Below are 18889 nucleotides of genomic sequence, written 5' to 3' on the forward strand. Positions count from 1 at the left end.
TGGGTTGTTGACATTATGCCTTAAATAGAAAAAGAAAAATCTTTTTTTGAGGTTTTGATGAACAGTGTGCTATGAAAATGCATGGCAAGTGCATGTTGTATATTTTTTTATCTGGATTGTTTCCTTTTAAAGAAAGGTGTAAGGAACATTTTCTTTTTGCTGCACACATGAATTTAACAGCACTGGAAAGAGAGGAGAGAGGAATGAGATTTCCCTGCTCTACTTCTAAAGCACCTGAACAGAGCTTAAAGCATTCTGTTTTTTTGGGTTTTTTAGTAAGCGTTAGTTGTATATCATGCACTGAAATTGCAAAACCATTTTCCCCCAATAGTTTCATTGGTAACATTGCACCTTAGTAAAGCTGAATATATTAATGAAAACTGAGATTTTCTTCATGATTATTGCAGTCAACACTTTAAAAATAATTATTATTTGAGTAGTGGAAGTTGTTAATTCCTCTATATTCCAAACGGTTGTAGTTTGCCAAGTAAAAGGATTCACCAAGGATAATATTCATAAAAGTATTTTTGATTAATGAGTTTATAATGCTCTCTATTTTAAACCATTTTTTAGTGTTCATTCCTTGATTTCATACATATTTTCCCAAACATAGAAGCCAGATGGTTCATGAGAGATCCTCATTCCATGGATGTGCCTTTGCAGTACTAAAGAGTATTCAGGTTTCCAGCTTGATAGATAGCAGAGCATTTCAACCTGGTATTTCTTGGCCCTGAGCCATACACTGCATTTTGTAATTATTGTGATTGAAGACATCAGTATCTTCTAGGGCAGGGAAGTCTTTGCTTATTTCATTATCTCTAGTCTTTTGGGCAGATCCTGCTAATAAATACCAGGTATGTCTTTGCAAAGCCCATACCTTGTTTCCAAAAAGTTTTATATTGGAAAATGTGTCAGGAAAATACAAAGATCTTGAGGTGTTTAAAAAAAATCGGATTAGAATATTTATTTGGTATAGCTGTGTGGTTCTTCAGGAAAATTCTGTATGTATATCTGTCAGCAGTATTTGACCCATATTTTGTTTACAGAAGGGGAAAAAAAGAAATATTTTTGTACTTAGTTTGTGTTAATACCTCTAAAGGTCTTAGTTTTAAAACATTGATAATGATGTATTGAAAGTGCTGATACCATGTAATTCCTTTCAAAACCATGACTAATATGTAACTTCTATGTAACTACTAATTTGTAACTTCAAGCCTCGTATTTTGGAAGGCTTGAAGATTTGTCTCTCGATTTCAGTAATTTCAGGAAGACTTCAGATGAAGAAAATTGAGAAAGATTTCTTATTTAGATTTTTAATTTTTTTTTCTGTAGGCAATATCCTGCTATATTTAAATAGGAACCATTGGACTTCAAATTATATGAACCCAGTAGTAGATGGAGCTCTTGCATGGATGATAGCAAAATGTTATTCATGGCATCATAGTGACTGAATAGGGGTTGAAATAAGCTTTTTTGCTATTTTGTGATGCATTTAGATCCTATAATTTGTTTAAGTCTGGAAGAAACAGTTTCTCTCTATGTGTATCTGTGGGTTCCCAGCTAAGATTTGTTTTCTGTAGTATTCCTAGGAGAATTGAAGCAGCATTAAGAAACATAAAGGAAGGCCTTGTAGTGGACACACACGTTTTGGTGAATTTTTCTGTTCTGAAGTGCCCTGTTAAATCTCCTAGACCTTTCTGACAAAACTTTTTGATGTCTCTGTTTAGTGTATCTTACTCATCTTGCTAAAACTCTTCTGGGATGCTTGGTTAAAAACAATTCCTGTTCCTTTTGAGCAGAGGGCTTTGGTTTGTGGAATTCCCCAAGTGGCTGAAGAGCACTTTGGGTGCCAAGAACAGAGCAGCTCTATTCAGAGTGAACCTGCCTGCTTTCCCTCTGGTTTTCCACTTTTCTGCTCCACTTCAAAGATTGGTAGGAGTGCTTCTGCTCCTTTGCCTGTGCTCAAAGGCTACTGACTCTGCATCAAAGAACACAGTGACGTTGACTTATCCTCTTATTCTCCCTGGCAGTTTTAGCAAAGGATTGTGCAATGTGAAGTGGCCAAGAAAAAAGAGTGGTCTGACTTCTATTGATGTAATGCCAACAACAACTAAGCAACTCCAAGTAAAGAAACTGAAAGTGGAAAGTAGCAGAAAGGCTCACTGTCTCAAAGTTTAAGGGAGCCTTCCCAAAATAAAATAATTAGCAACACAGGACAGACACTGTTCATCTTTTATTTTTGCTGTCAGAGAACTTCTTCATCCCCATATCAAAAAAGATCATTAAATAGGTAGTAGCAGACTCTGAGCTTAAGTACAAAATACAAACAGACCACAGAAAGGATCAATGAGATTTATAAAAGTAGTTCCATGTTTTCTGTCATCTTCATGATATCAGCCTTGGAATCTTCCTTTTTTTTAATTAAAAAAATATTTATTAACATTTTGTTTCATTGAAATGCTAGTTACAAATTTATTCTGTTATCTGTAAATATAATCATCAGCCTTAGGTTTGGCATAAGTTAGTGACTGTCGTAGAAAAGTGTGATTCATTTAAAAGATGATGAACAACTTTCACTTTATTATGAAAGAAGATAACAGTTTCTTAAAATGAGGCTGTTAAATCCAGAATTTGGCTGCCTGATACATATCATGATAGATTTGTCCTGAATTCCCTGTTGGAGGTTCACATGGTCAGGAATTCCTTTAATACATTTTCCGACTATTTTTTGAGATTTTATTTGAAAGTATTTCTGACAGTAGTGCCAGGTCACATATGATCAATGGATGCTCTCTGGCAGTGAGTTCAATTCACTTATGTCAAATCACAGTGGTCATCTTTTAAAAGCATTTAGTTTGACACATATTTGAGATACCATGGCTAATTCCTGTTCAAAGTTCAGGAAATCCTGTAGCATCTCTAAAACTGCTGTATGAAAGCAATCAGTTACAGTGAGTTTAACCTAGTAATCAGTACCAGGGTTTGAGGTCTGGTCAGTTTGTGATTAGTTATAAATATTCATGAATACTATTTGTAATGAATGTGTGCAATTCATAGTTTGATAATGGACAAAGTAGAGAAATCAAGATCAGCTGTTGCTTCTCTTCCATTCCTGTTAGAACATAGAAGTGAATAGATGGTTTTTAGTCATGTTCTAATAGAAAGTCTTAGTGCACTGCTTTTAAAAAGTAGCAAAGTAAATGCACTGTTTCAGAACACCTTGGAAAGCTGAATATTCCAGCAAGGTTTTTTAAACATGCTTAGAGTACACAGAGAATAAAACGTGATTAGTCATGTCTGCTGGTTCCTATTCCTGGTTTTGCTTTTTGAACACAAAAAGCTCTAACACATGGAGCTGTAATAGGGAGATACTTCTAAATATTGGTGCAATTTTTTCAGTGTTTGGGAACAATATTTTTGGCCTTATACCACTTTCCTGTTTCCAGGCAAAAGCCACAGTTTTTCTGCTTTTTACTCTTTTCCAAAAGAGTAGCTGAAACCTCAAGGTCTATTCAGGGATCTCTGCCCGGTTTAAAGCTCTATAAACTTCAGTCTGCCACATGGTAACGTGTAAATTCCTCACTATTTCATTTCTAGCCAGGCAGTAGTTTTCCAGCAGAAAATGGCTGTCTTAACGTTCTTGGTTGAGGAAAGTTTGGCAGTTTTATCTGGTCTCTTTTTTTTTTTTTTTTTTGTACTTTAAGGATATATAAGTACTATGTAGTATTGTTTGGATTTAATTTGCAAGGGAATTTTGCCTGGTGTTACAGTGCTCTGAGTTTTTGTGGTCACTGCTGCATAAGGGGCCTCAGGCTATGGGGAAGCCACATTTTATTCTAACTCAAATGACTGGAGGTAAGCATCTCAGTTGAGTGCAAGTTATTTACTTTTCAGATGTGCTCATTATCATTAGTTTTCATGGACTTCCTTCAGCAGCTTTGTCCTGATGAAATTGCCTCACTGAAGCATGACTGAAAGACAAGCTGATGAAAACTGCCAAGGTCTGCTCATCAAGAAGAGATCATGTCAAACCAATCTATTTTACTTCTTTGATGACCCAGTAATTAGAGGAGTATTAGGTGCCATATTTAGACTCTAGAAAAGTTCTTGACACTCTCTACTCTGACTTTTTTGTGAGAGAAAATTGACACAACCTCCCTTTTAAACAGGAGGACGATTGAAGATATTGATGCTGGAGAAAATAGTACACCTGAAAACTGTAGAATATATATAATATATCTTGCATGCATTACATATATTATAGGAATATAATATATATAATATGATGTACATAATATATAAAATTAATACAAATAATACATACATTATATTCAAATATATAAAATCTATAATAGACATAATATTTATAAAATATATAATAAACATTTTGTATATATAATGTATGATATATATAATACGGGCACAGGATGGTGTTGTTTCAGAGGACATGATAAAAATTAAAATTAGAACTTGAGAAGTAGAAGTAATGGCCTGGGATCAACACGGTACAAGACTTAACTGCAAGGTATGAAATAAGGAAGAAATCAAACAGGTGAAATACAAGGGATAAAATGTAAAGGTGAAACTGCGATAAAAAGATGCAGAAGTTGCACTGACTTAAAAAATAATAAGAGGCACCAATCTGTGGAAGGAGACTTCTGTGTGTGAAACTGATGAGAACTTGTCTGAGATGCAACATCCATTTTTGGTAATTTTTAAAGAATGGTCTACCCATTCTAGAGAGAATGAAAGAGATTAATGGGATTGATTATGAAGACAGAATATGTGATTTATGAGATGACTGAGGAAATGAAGCAGCTGAATTTGGTTAATCTGGGAAATAAATAGAGGTAGTTACAGGAAAGAGAGATTTCTTTTTTTGTGGCAATAAAACATGAGCTAACATTTCAGGGCAGGAGGTTTAGGTTGCATACCAAGGAAATCCTCTTTTCTCTTACAATAAAAAAATACAGAAGAAAAGGAAAGTAAATATTATTCGGAAAATACTGTTGCTAATTTTAAATTATAAAAATGCGGATAATACACATATATTTGGATCAGTGAAAAAGTCTAGATGGACTACACCCAGGATCAGTCGCTTGAAGTAATTTTTAACTGTACCTTTCTCTTTTTCCATGCTGATGCTATGCAGGTGATTTCTAGTTTTCAACTGTATTTCTGGCATATTTGCTCATGGCCTTTCTCATTCTATGTTTCATTTTTCCTTTTTTTTCCTTCTCAGTGTCATTAGTCTTAATACAGTGGATTCTTTTAAAAAGTAAATAAATACCCATACTGTACTCTGGTATTTACTTTACCACTCTTTCCCTATATTTAGAATATATACAGCAATGAGGTATTTATACTATGCCATGGTAAATGTTTACTTTCAGTGGTGCCCAAAAGTACTTACTTTTCCATCTTTACTGAGCTTAAATTTTAGCTCTTCTTTAATTTCCATATAGTCCCATTCCATAGGATTTTTTCTGCCTTCCAACATGTGTGAAAATATCTCCAATTCAAATGTTACCACTGTTGAGGGTTTTTTTTAATTTATTTTCACTGGAAAATGTTTTTTGAGCTACTGGCCTTTGCTGTTCTGTTGCAGTACCTTTTGATATAGTGGGTGGACATTTATGCTGGTGTGGCTTGGATGAGAATGTACACTTTGGATTTAACACTCACACAACACAAATGGTGGAATTCATCTCACAAAGCTTTTGTTGTCTGTGGTGTAGATGTCTGTGTTTAAGCCAATCTCCTTTATAATTAGTAGAGAAAAATGAGAATCTCCAACACACAGTTTATCTCAATTAAAAGTGGGTAACTAAAATTATCTTCCTCTATAGATGCTTATTTGTCTATGTAACTGCAGAAGTAATTAAGATAATTAGTTTAGATGTAGGTATCTGCTTTGAGGTTGTGTAAATTCAGGGGAGGTTAATCCCATCCCATGTAATTTGTTTGTATGTTGACGAATTTTTATTTAAGCTGTGGTAGCCTCACTGAAACAGCAGCTCCTCCAATAAGCAGAACATTGGTTTAGGTCTACACAGTACTTGAACCCCATGTTGACAGAGGTTAAATACCAAAATTTGTAGTCCAGTCTGTGAAGGTAAACTGGTTTTAGTTGTGGTTTGTTTTAATGTGATATCTGGTAAACCAGAAGCAGTCAGAAGATCCATATTGTCTGCAGCATCCCTGCTGGAAAATGTGGTGCAATCTCCTGGGGTAGAAGAAGAGTTGGCAGCTGGAGGCAGTAACTGCTGCTGCCATTCAGCTGAACCTGCCTGGCTGGATTTTAGCTTCAGCCAGGGTAGTGTATGAGAACATTTGTGAAATGCTTATAGTGCCATATCTGTGTGTCTTTGATGGTGACCTAGGTTTTTAACAGGGTACTGATGAAAAGAATGCCTGTGTTGGCAAGTGGTGTGGTGCCATGGGAACAGATTTGAAGAGCAAAAAATTGTTGCTGAGAACCTGACATTCATGCTAACTGCAGTTCAGGGGGGTTATTTTATGCTGGGTCTTTCTGTGTGGACTGAATACCCATGAACAACTGCAAAGTGTACTTCTGGAGCACAACTCCTCCCATTTTATCTGGAAAGAATCTGGTTTTTACTCCAAGAGTGCTCTGTTGTAACCCAGGAATTTGGAGTGATCAGGATTTTAATTTTGAAAGCATGTTCCTGATCTAAAAAAAAAAAAAAAAAACTGAAAAAATAATCCACTTTGAATTCAGTCATGAATGGGTGGGACTGTAACTCAGTCCAAATGATCGTGTTCATTTTCTGAGTGTGGGCATCATGAAAGAGAATATTTTAGATAGTAGCTCTGTGTCAACTCTTAAGAAATGCAGCAGAAGTAGCATTAATAATCATGATACTCAGATGGTATGAAAGTTGTTTTATAAAGCTGGAACAGGAAGATACTAGAAATATATGTATATAGCCTTTGTGAGATCATGAGGCTGAAGTATGTAGGGCAAAAAGTTTTCTTCTCTTACTATAAAATAGATACTTGCAGAGTCTGTTGAGTTTAGTCAAATGTTCCTGCTGTACACAGTGTCTCAAATATAAGTTTGAAATAAATAGGAGTTTTACTGTGTAGGTACAATGCTTGGGATAGCACAAGCATCTGAAGTATAGACCATGCCATGTTGTCAGTAGTAGGCTCTTCAGAGTAGATGATGAAATCAAGTCAAGAGCAGTATTGAGCATTGAACGGAGAGGTTTTGTGTGTGGATGAATTATACCATGGGAAAACATGCTTCCCAGGAATGACACATAAAAAGTTAATGTAGACCATTTCTGTCACACAGGAGTGTAAAGGAATAAAAGGGAAGTAGTTATGCCAATAACTTTCTACAGAGAAAGATGTCCCTTGATATTTAAAGAGGTAAGATAATGGGGTCAAGTTTTCACAGATTGAAATTTCCCATTTCAGTGGGTGATCACATATTATTTCATGTAGCTTTGGTGAACAATTATTTATGCATGCAGATGGTTAGAAAGCACTGAAGCAAAGGCTGTCTTGAAAATTTTACTCAGGGAAAATGTAGTTTATGAGCCAGAAAGCTGTATTTGTCATGATAACTCTTTATTCTATAGCATCATGAAAGAAATTGGCACTGGAGTTTGAGAAGCACAAAATGTTACAGCATGTATACCATTTTTTTAGACTTTTCCTGCATTGATATGCGTTTGTCTTGCCCTCTTTTGTATAAAGCAGAAAAGTACATGTGTTTCTCAAGCCAGATGAAGTTGTGAACTTGATTTACATGAGAGGAGGGAAAGAGAGGTACATAGCTTGGTAGCTAGGACCACTTTGAGATCAAGATCACTGATGGACAAGAAGAGAAAAACCCTTTGTACTTACCTACTACAGAGACAGAAAGAAACATCTTTTGGTCTTTATAATTAGCATCACTGAGGGATTGTCTCTTGGAAGTGGAAAAATGCAATATTTGGAAAGTGGAAGGACATTTTTCAATTTAGGACATTCTGACAACTCTTTTTACATTTGTTGCTACTCTAGCAGTGTTCTGCAAAACAAAAGGAGTAGTTTCAAGGAGGTTTATACTGCTGTGCAGTTAGTGATATTTTCAATGTCTGCCTGTGTCTACCCTTATCCAAAAGGTAGACCTCATGTAGTTTTCCGACAATGTGAGCTATACTTTTTCTTGATAAACAAGTTGAATTACCTTGCATGTAGTACCAAACAAATCCCCGTCAAAGTGCTTGTGAGACCTGGGAATCAGCTGTCTTGTTGCACTTTCATCTTCTGCTCCCTTCAGTATCCTGTATTTACCAATGAAATCTGATAGAACAAAGTCATGGAAACCTGGTCAGGTCAGAGCATGGATGAGGGAACTAGTGGATCAGAAGTCAGGTGCTCTGCATACCAGCATTTCAAAAAATTATAGTCTTTTATGAAAAGAAGTTTCGTGGGTTTTTTTAAGTAATGATGTTTAAAGATTTAATTCATCCTTTATCAAACAAAAGGATCCTTGCCTATAACTATGTGGAGATTTCACCTTTATCATTTGTATCATTTGGATAAGAGTTGTTTTAAAAGTGCCCTTAGTTTAAATATGTAAAATACCAACTGCTGCTGAGTATTGTGGAAGAATGTTTTGAATTAAGCTTAAAGATTAATTCAGGTCAGCTCAGTATATATTTCAGTAGCCAGACTTTAACATCACTAATTACATTGTTGTTAAAATATGAGAAACGCTTACTTCTGGTAGGATGTAAAATAAAGATGTTGCTGTGACTCTTCATTTTCTTCCATTTTTCTACTGGCTTCTTTTAAAATGCCAAACATCTTGGCATTTTAAATACCACTAGTTAGTTTTGTATTAATTTGAAGTTCTTCATTGTATAACTTGATCTGAACGAACATGAAAATTTAGGTGTTTATCTTTCTTTGTATATGGAGATGCTTTCATTGTTTGAAGCCAAAAGCTTGCCTTAATGAAAGTGAAACAAGGGAGTGCTATTAAAAGCACAAGAATAAAATTCATATTCCAGTAAATAGGTGTGTTTTAAATGCTTACGCAGATTATTTTATGTGTTTGTTCAATTTGGCTTGCTATCTGAGCAAAATGCGTTGTATTTAAAGCTAATCTGACAGGATTGATGTGAAAAAACTTTAAAACAGTATTTTAATCCTTAAAATTAAGATACAGTTTTTCTTCATTTAACTTCAATTAGAATAATTAATTTAGGAGAGAAATTTGAATCTCTTATTTTAACTGCTGAAAGAGAAGGACAAAATTCAAGTGATATCAAATGTGTAAAGCCTCTCCTTCCTGTTCTTGATCCCATATCTGAAGCAATGATTAGGCATGTTGATAAATCAGTAGAAAATCTTTTGAATTCTTTAAATTTCAACTATATGTAACTGTAGAACTGGCCTTTAAAATACCTTTAAGCTAATTTTCTCTGAGTAAGCTGTGATATGGCATTGCAATCGTACAGATTTCTTGTACAAGTTTTTATTTTGTTTTCAGAAATTTCCTACTTGTTTGTAATGTTATTAGCACTTGCGTATAATTTTTGCATTACTGGAGTAGTCAGATATAAATTTAAAATAAAGTTTTCCAAGTGGTTGCATCAGGGATTAGGATACTGGTTATAGAATCACAGAAGTGTTAAGGTTGGAAGGGATCACAGTGGGTCGTCTGGTCCAACCTCTCTGCTCAAGCAGGGCAATCCCAGAGCACATGACACAGGATTGCATCCCAATGGTTCTTGAATATCTCTAGTGAGGGAGACTCTGTAACCTCTCTGGGCAATCTGTTCCAGTGCTCAGTCACCCACACCATAAAGAATTTCTTCCTCATATTTAGATGGAACTTCCCATATGTCACTGTTGAGCCGCTAGCAGAGAAAGGAACCCAGTTCTCAGTGGCAAGAAGGAAAAGGACCTTTATTGTTTTGATTTCATCATATATATAGAGTTTTCAAAAGTCACCCAGATTGGTCAGTCAGAAACCTCCCCCTAGGCCAGATTGGCCAGGCCTGAACTGTCCAAATCTTGGGACACTGTTTTTAATAACATCCAAACTTTATCTTTATTTATAAAACACAAAAGGAATTCTCATGGGAAAGACCTGTGCTAGCCACACCCATACATTAGTTTCTGCTCTTTGTCTCTTGTCCTGTTGCCTGACACCACCAAGAAGAGCCTGGCTCCAGTCTCTTGGTGCCCTCATGCCTGGGGTTATTATTCCTCAGGTGCAGGACCCTGCATTTACCTTTGTTGAATGTCAGATGGTTCACCTATGACCATCTCTCCACTCTGTCCAGGTCCTTCTGAAGGGCTGCACAGCTCTCTGGGGTATCAGCCACTCCTCCCAACTTTGTGTCATCAGTGAACCTCCTGAGGAGGCACCCTTCATCCAAGTCACTGATGGATAAGTAAATAATTGCCCCAGTATGGAGCCTTGGAGGATGCCACTAGAACAGTCCTCTAACCAGACCCTGTGCCACTGATTACGACCTTCTGATATCTGCTGTTCAGCCAGGTCTCAACCCAACTCACTGTTCACTCATCTGGTCCACACTTCCTGGGTTTGCCTATGAACATGTGTGAGACAGTGTCAAGAACCTTGCTGAAGTCAAGGCAGACAGTATCCACTGCTCTCATCTCATCCAGCCATGTAGTTGGTTCATCGCAGAAGAAAATCGGGTTGGTCAAGCATGGTTTACCTTCAGTGAATCCATGAGTCTACTCCTGATCATATTGTCTTTCATTTTGGTAGAGATGGCCTCCAGAGTGAGATGCTCCATTGCCTTTCAATGGATTGAGGTGAGGCTGACTGTCTGGTAGTTTCCTGGGTCCTCATTCTTGCCCTTTTTGAAGACTGGGGTGACATTAGCTTTCATTCAGTCCTCTGGCACTACTCTGATCTCCACAGCCTTTCAAATGGGATTGTGAGCAGCCTCACTATGGTGTCCTCAGGTGGATGCATACTGTTAGGGCCCATAGACATGTGGATGTCAAGTTTGGCTAGGTGTTCTCTGACCCAAGCCACCTTGACCAAGACAAAGTCTTCTTTCCCAGATTCCTTTACCCTACTCTCCTCGATCAGAGGGCTTGTCTTGTCAGTGAAATCCAATGCAAAGAAGGTGTTCAGTAATTGCCTTCTCTGTGTCCTCTGTTACCAGGATCCCCTCTCCATTTGGTCACAGGCCCACACTATCCTTTGTTTTCCTTTTGTTATTGATGTATTTGAACAAGCCCTTTGTTTTGTCCTTGTCCTACTTGGCCAGATCTAATTCCTGATGAGCCTTGGCCTTCCTTCTCTCATTTCTACTGACTCTGACAACCTTTCTATACTCCTTCCAAGTGGCCTTACCCTTCCATCTCCTGTGTATTTCCTAGCTACACTTGGGTAATGACAGAAGTTCTTTATTTGTCCACACAGGTCTCTTGCCCCCTTTGCCTGATAGCACAGGCTATTTCTTGATTTCTTGCTTATCAGGATGCATCACTCTTGACCCTGGAGAAAATGGTCCTTGATATTCAAGTTTCCCTCTTTTTATTAAAAGCCATTAGAGCGATCCTGGAGATTGAGAAACCTTTTCATTTCTACAATGATTTGGATTTGTGTTTTACAGCTTCTATCCTGGTAGGCCTTGGAGACACAACTATGACTGCAAATCACTTCTGTCTCTTTTTCCGCTACTGGCTGTAGGAGGTTAGTGGTGGTTTATTACCACTTTTTCTTTGTAGTCTCTGGTAATCAAAAAAGTGACTTAAATCTCTAGGAAGTTCTTTGGAACTGGCCATTTGGACATTCTTCCTGAATGTTTTATAAAATTGATGTTCCTCAGTGGAGTTGTTGTTTTTTTTAATTTTGACTTCTGTTAAAGACATTTCGGGAAGTGGTGGCTTTGATGAGAAAATGAGCCCATTGAACAATAAATGCTGCATTTAAGTAAGGTCTTTTCCTGTAGTGCAATTTACATTTGACTGATTTTTTTACATCTGAATATGTAACACTTTTGATATTTACTCCATCACACCTCAAAATAATACTTAAGTGATTAAAATGAGAGAGAAATTAAGTTATGTCTTGGTAATCATAAATGAAACTGCTTCAAGGAAAGTGTGTTATAATGAGGCTTACCTCACCATAAATTGTAAATAAAACCCCTGGAAAACATCAATTGGACAGATTCAAGACCTATAACGTAAGAATCAGGGTGATTGCATCATGATGAACCTGAAGCTATGACCTCTTTCCCTTAAATAATAAGAGCAGATTCCTACATGAAATAACTTCGCACATATAAACCTAATCTTGGAGTCTTGCATGGCAGTACAATGGACAAAAACATCCACACACCCCAGGCTCCTCATTGCTGGTGTTGTCTCCTGCACTGTGCATCCTGTGAAGAGGTGAAGATGATCTGCTCAGACATGAATATTCCTTTGCTGCAGCTAAGACTGTAGCCTAGAAAGTGGGAAGTATGCATGTCTCTGGCTAGGCAAGCAAGGTAAAGGGAGTCAAGACAATATTTTATGTTGTGGATGAAGGCAGTGAAACAGTTAAAGAAGATGGAACTTTTTTTGAAAACCATATCCAATTTCAGCAGTACTTGGTGTGTGGGTATTCATCTGTCGAGAGGATTAATGATGAATTTCAGTTTTTCATCAAAAAGCTGTTCTTGCAGAGTTCTGGATGGTTTTGTCATGCATAGCTTTCATCACTCTTTAAAGAAAATGTTAAATGTGATACTTCACAAGGTGGAAGAGTTGCTTCAAGCAGCTACTATTGATTGTCTAGCTCTAATCTTTAAAAAAAAGTATCATTATTTCGGTTAAAATACCTGCATAAAATATTTTTAAACTTGTGTGGTGAGAAAAATAGAACAGTACAATTCCTTTAACCATGACTGCTGTTTTAAGAGTTGAAAATGTGGGGGAATGCTTTACAAGAGAATATCGGAAGCTCAAAAGAACTATAAGAAATTGTATCTAGCCTTGGAGATAGGAAGTTCTAAAAATGAGCACGTGCCAAAATTTTACTCTTTTGTAAGTGTAATTTAGAGTAAATTACACTTTGTATATACACTTAGTATTTACACTTTGTAAATTACAGTTAATATTTCATAGTCCAGTTGGCAAAATCATTCTTAATAGTAATTATTTGGGAAATGTGTTAACTTTATGACCTGTTCAAACTAAGAGCTAAATCTACATATTATAAGATTTTGAGGTGACTTAATGTCATACAATATATACAACAAATACAAACTGTATCTTTTGTTTTAAAATATAATGGTCTTGTGCTTTTGTGGTAGAAGATGAAGCAACTTTACTACAGCCTATAAGAACAAAGTATATATGTGGATATATAATGGCCCAGGCGGGTGAACTGAAAATTCATACTGTTTTCTAAAATCGGTGGTCTGTGTATCCATAGGTGGGTTAAAAGATTTATTCTGTCATTATTATACTGTTTGAGTATTTCTGTCAAAATAAATGTTGTATTTTGGGAGTCAAAATATACCCTGTAACTTTTTTCTAGCTGATGATATTAGTAATAACAGACACAATGCAATCCAATACACAGAGACTTCTGAAGAGAAGCAAGAACAGATATTCTAGGATCAAACTGACTGATAACAAAGTCTTTGCATAATTTTGGTCTTGCATAACCAAGGACATGCTTGTTTTTAATGAGTTATCTGATTAATAATTTGAAAACTGCATGTCAAAATCAATAGAAAAATAGATTTTAGCATGTGGAATCTGTCTGTTATATTTGTATAATCTTTGGCTGTGTTAAGGAGTTTTCTACCTTTCATCTAAGCCAAAAATTAGTAGATGAGATCTCCAGTGTCTGCATGGGAATTTGGATCTGGAAATATTGAATTACTGTTATTTAGATAGCGTAGTCTCACTTTATGAAACTTAGTCTGAACTTCTGATGAAATACTTGAGGTTCTATCACGATGTTTTTAGTTCTTGGAAATATCCCAGTTTCCTAATCTGAGTGTTGGTATTATAGATTCAGGTATCTGGAAACTATTTCTGCAGCTATCAGGGAATTCCAAAAGTCAAGCAGTAGTATGGATACTTTGCACAAGAGGGGTGGACAACTTTGAGCAAACCCAAGCTTAGTGCAGTGAAAACTATACATACACAGTATGGTATGACTTTTTCAAGAAGAGTACGTCTTAGTATGCTTCTGAAAGGAAGAAACTTGAATTTGCCTTTCAGCTGCAAGCCTGTTCTTCCACCTCCCTTAACTAATAAAAGTTAGGGATAAACTATAATTAATAATCTCTTTCTCTGACTCATTCTAAGCATGCCCCTTACTATCATGACTGTCTCTTTTCTTGCCAACCTAGCCATAAAATCAATGAACGGCAACCTAACTCTAGTTTTCATAATTTGTGTTTGAATTGTGTATTATTTCAACAAAAGCTGATTATAGAAAAGGCAGAGGAAATTGCATTCATTTCACATAAACTATTAGTTCAGAGGAAATAAAGCCCTGTTTGAAAGCAGGTTGGATAATACCCTTTTGGCTAAGAAAAATGCCCATTACTAAAAAGAAATCTCACAAGACAGAAAAAATGCACTTAATTTAGCTTGAAAAGTTGAACTAAGCCTTTCAGTTTCATATTTGTGTTTTATTCACTGCAGCATGGCTGCACATGGTTTTCAAAGGGAATGCTGTGAAGGGATTAAACCTTTTTTTCTCTTGGTGAAAACATTTTTCTTTTTTACGTAACACAAATGCAGCATACAATTTTCAAGTCTTACTTTTCAGTATTCTGACTCAGTAACAGAAACTTCAAAAATTCAAAAAGTGAAGAATCTTTTTGTTTGTTTGTTTTAGAGAACAAGATACACACCAAATATTTCTAAGAAGATTTCCTTTTCTTTTCTTTCAAATTTCAGACATGGGACACAGAACTGGAGAGATCTGCTGAGTCGTGGGCTGAAACCTGTCTATGGGAGCATGGACCAGCAAGCCTTCTTCCATCAATTGGACAGAATCTGGGGGCACACTGGGGAAGGTAATTCAAGATACTGTTTTATGCAGTATATGAGATTTTTTAAAATCTAACAAAATTTGGTTGTCACTTGAAGGAAAAATGATAGAAGCTGTCAGAATGAATGATCTAATACACTGCTGCTACTGGCTTTCATAGGTACAGACCTCCAACATTTCATGTCCAAGCATGGTATGATGAAGTGAGAGATTTCACATATCCCTATCCTCATGAATGCAACCCATACTGTCCATACAGATGCTCTGGTCCTGTTTGTACACATTACACACAGGTACGTAGGTGTGCTTGATTTTGATCAGCTGTGGAAAAGAGTGGCAGAGACTTGCATTTAGGTTGTTGTCTGACACTTGGAGCACACTACACTTGCAGTACATACCAAAGCACAAAAGCTCCAAAAGGGTTTATTTAAACTCCATAGTTACAAGCAGGGTTGTCACACAAGCCTGTAGATTTCATCCTCATAAATATGAACAGTATTGAGGAAAAAGCTTACAAACCCCAGTGTTAAACTGAGTGTTACTGCTCAGTGCACTTTGCATAATCTGGATAGTCCTTTACACAAAGTGCTGAAAAAAGAGCTCATTTAAAAAAAAAAAAAAAAAAAGCTTTCTTAGGTGAATTCCTTAGATCAAACAGTAGCTTTTAAGATCTTGTTTTAACATCAGCAAAATTTTAAAATTTCTTTCATACTTCTGAAATATGTGTATCTAACCTGAATTTTTGTAGAGAGGTACAATTCATATTTTCAGTGAATGGGAAATATGTGATCTTCAAATTACGCTATGGTCCACATAAAATTTTCAATATAATATTGATAAACTCAAAAATTATTAATTTTTAAACACTTATTTTCTGTTTACTAAAATAATTTACAATTGTATCTAATTTTAAAATAGAGTTACCTCCATGTTCTTATTTACCATTTCTCTAAAAATACCTATAATTACATTTACTATTACATGCAAGATCAATAAACATATACAGTTTTTTTGTGGTACTGGTTCTTCATAATACTTATGTCTTTCAACTCTTAAATCCTGCTGGATCTACAGATTTGGCTTACTTTGAATGAAGACATTTTCAACACCTGTCATATTTGTCTCATTTGAACATTCCAGACTTGTCATTCTGATTATTTTTGAGATCTGCAATGAAAGGTGAATAAAGAAGAGCAGCTACCTTAGAGTGCAGTGACATGAAAGCATATTCATTTAAAATCCATGACTTGGGTCTATTCAGTGTATGAATGTTTTGTGAATGGTTTTACCCTTTGTTACTTCCTTTTACAACTGAAAAATAGCTATTGTCTCAGTCCAAAGAATCCAAACCTGTCTGGGTCTTTAGGCTGTACTGAGAACTCCATCATAACTTCTAACTGACAATTTTCTATTAATTGTAATTCCAAGAACCAATTATTCATATGTTTTGTAACTCTTTTGCTGCAACTCTTTATACTTTCAAATATATGCTTAGAGCATTTGTATAAAATGAGAGCCGTATCTTTTCTGCCAAGGTAAAGCTTTTCACTTTAATTAGGGTGTAACTAAATGTCCTTTTGACGCTTGCAATTAGGTCACTTCAGGCCATTTGTAACAGAGGGGAATACATCACTTTGGTGATTTGAGTTTTGTGTATTGGAGATATTTTTGATTTTAAGTTAAAAAACTTTGGTTTTCACATGATTTTCTCTTTTCTTTTCCATAGGTTGTTTGGGCTACAAGTAGCAGAATTGGTTGTGCAATAAATTTGTGTCATAACATGAACATCTGGGGGCAGATTTGGCCAAAAGCAGTCTACCTTGTATGCAATTATTCTCCTAAGTAAGTAGATTGACACCCAAAAATATCTTGAGAGGGCAAGGTATTTTATAATAGTCCAGGAAATAATCTGCAAGGAAATCAGTCTGGATTTTCTGCTTTTTGTACTGTTACAAAATAGAGCATTGTTCCCCAACAGCCTTCGGCTGCACAAATACTCTTGTGAGTTTTCTGATGCTTTAGTTTTCTGGCCTGTGTTTTAGTACATATACAGCATTGGAAGTCTTTATTGTAGTGTGATTTTTTTTTTAAAAATAAATGTATCTCCCCACTGTGACTTAAAGGAATGTGTAACAAGAAGCCCATGGCTAAGATGAAATTTTATAGGATATTCCATCTAGGAGAGTGGAGCCTGTTCTCATGAAGTGGAGGAATTTAATCTCATGGTGCTATGCCAGTCTGAAATGATCTTACAGCAATTTATGTCAGTTCTATAATTTTTTTTTTCTTCATGGACTTTTCAACTAAATCCTGTGTATTTGGTGTAGAATCATAGAATCATTTGGTTATGAAAAGACCCTTAAGATCATTGACTTCAGCCAGTAACCTCACACTGGCAAGTCCACCACTAAACCATGTCCCTGAGTGCCCTATCTACCCATCTTCTAAATACCTCCAGGGATGATGCCTCCACCACTTCCTTGGGCAGCCTGTTCCAGTGCTTGGCAACCCTTTCAGTGAAAAAATGCATCCTGATATCCAATCTAAACCTCCTGTAGTGCAACCTTAGGCTGTTTCCTCTCATCCTATCGCTTGTTACTTGGGAGTATGAGAACAATGTTAGGGTCTATGTGCCTCCTGGTTTTCATCATTTATTTGTTGACATATTAAACGCTGTTTAATGTTAATATCTTAGTGTGTTCGTTGTTTAAGGCATTTTTTGCTGTTTTCTTTTTCTGATTTTGTAAAGGGGTAACTGGTGGGGTCATGCTCCCTATAAACCTGGCCGCCCCTGTTCTGCATGTCCCCCTAGTTTTGGAGGAGGTTGTAGAGAAAATCTTTGTTACAGAGGTATGTACTCTTTCATTGGTCCAACTGTAAACGGGAATAGAAATGTTGCCTTTCTTTTGATTTCTTTCCTCATTGTGCTTTAACATAATGGAATAAAATATATCTTGTGTGTGCCCAAAAACCAGTTAGGGCCCTAATTTACTACAATGAATGGGAACATCTACTTGTGATATGTGAGGCTGAGTCTCACCAGGGGGAATGGTGTACACTGAACTCCTGCTGATAGGTGCTGATTCAGGGGTTTTAGTACACAAAGATGGAGAATGTCACTGTGTGCTCTTTATACGATTTTCTGTAATTACAGTGGAAGTCTATGCAGTCATTTGTTTATAGGGAAACATCTCACTGACATAGTCATGTGGTGTGTGAGAAATCAAGAACAAAAGCTAGAAGACATTAGTAATTAAAGAAAATGTCAGCTGGATGACATTAATGTCAGCAGGATGATTATTAACATCTGACAATTTTTGGAATGCTATTCATATATTATAACATTGAAACAGCGTATTATGAAGCTGCTACTTTTTGTTCTACTCTGTGAACAACTAATTTAATAATTTTTGTTAATAACTTTTGAGATTTCGTATGGACCGTATGAAAGCTGTGTGTGAGGCCAAATACCTTCCGTATGGCTCTTGTCTAAGAAGTGTAGATTAAGTTATGAGTGTTTCATAATTATTTTCACTGTGTATGAGTGGAAGTGCCTCATTTTCAGGTATATGTTACTATGAAATGAGCTTCTTTAATTGCATGTTATCTATGAACTTGGTAAAACTCTACCCCTGTGAAACAGAGATTGTCTTTGTTCCATTAGTTTTCTGATGGCATGAAGATACTAAAAGAGGAGTATCAAGAGCACTTTCATACTTTAATTGTGCTACAAGTGCCGGGAAAAAAGTTTATCTTTGCTCACTATCACAAACATGCTTGAGGTGTTTTATTAATCTTGAGTTCTCCATCTTATGAAGCAGTGGAAGGTTTTATTTGCTTTCTTGCTTTCATTTGTCCACGATTTTATGA

The 18889-nt window shown here is 36.1% G+C and overlaps 1 protein-coding gene across 2 annotated transcripts in view; it reads left to right on the forward strand.

The window, feature by feature from the left end:
* Window positions 1-18889, forward strand: part of CRISPLD1 (cysteine rich secretory protein LCCL domain containing 1) — a 39111-nt gene that overhangs the window by 6337 nt on the left and 13885 nt on the right. For both annotated transcript variants that reach the window (XM_085053067.1, XM_085053068.1), the window contains 4 exons: window positions 14926-15044; window positions 15180-15312; window positions 16746-16861; window positions 17769-17869. In XM_085053067.1, the coding sequence (XP_084909193.1) occupies window positions 14926-15044; window positions 15180-15312; window positions 16746-16861; window positions 17769-17869 (469 nt within the window). The remainder of the gene's footprint in view (window positions 1-14925; window positions 15045-15179; window positions 15313-16745; window positions 16862-17768; window positions 17870-18889) is intronic.

The sequence above is a fragment of the Lichenostomus cassidix genome, chromosome 2 (genome assembly GCF_008360975.1).
Source record: "Lichenostomus cassidix isolate B80296 chromosome 2, HeHo_3.0, whole genome shotgun sequence".
NCBI lineage: Eukaryota > Metazoa > Chordata > Aves > Passeriformes > Meliphagidae > Lichenostomus > Lichenostomus cassidix.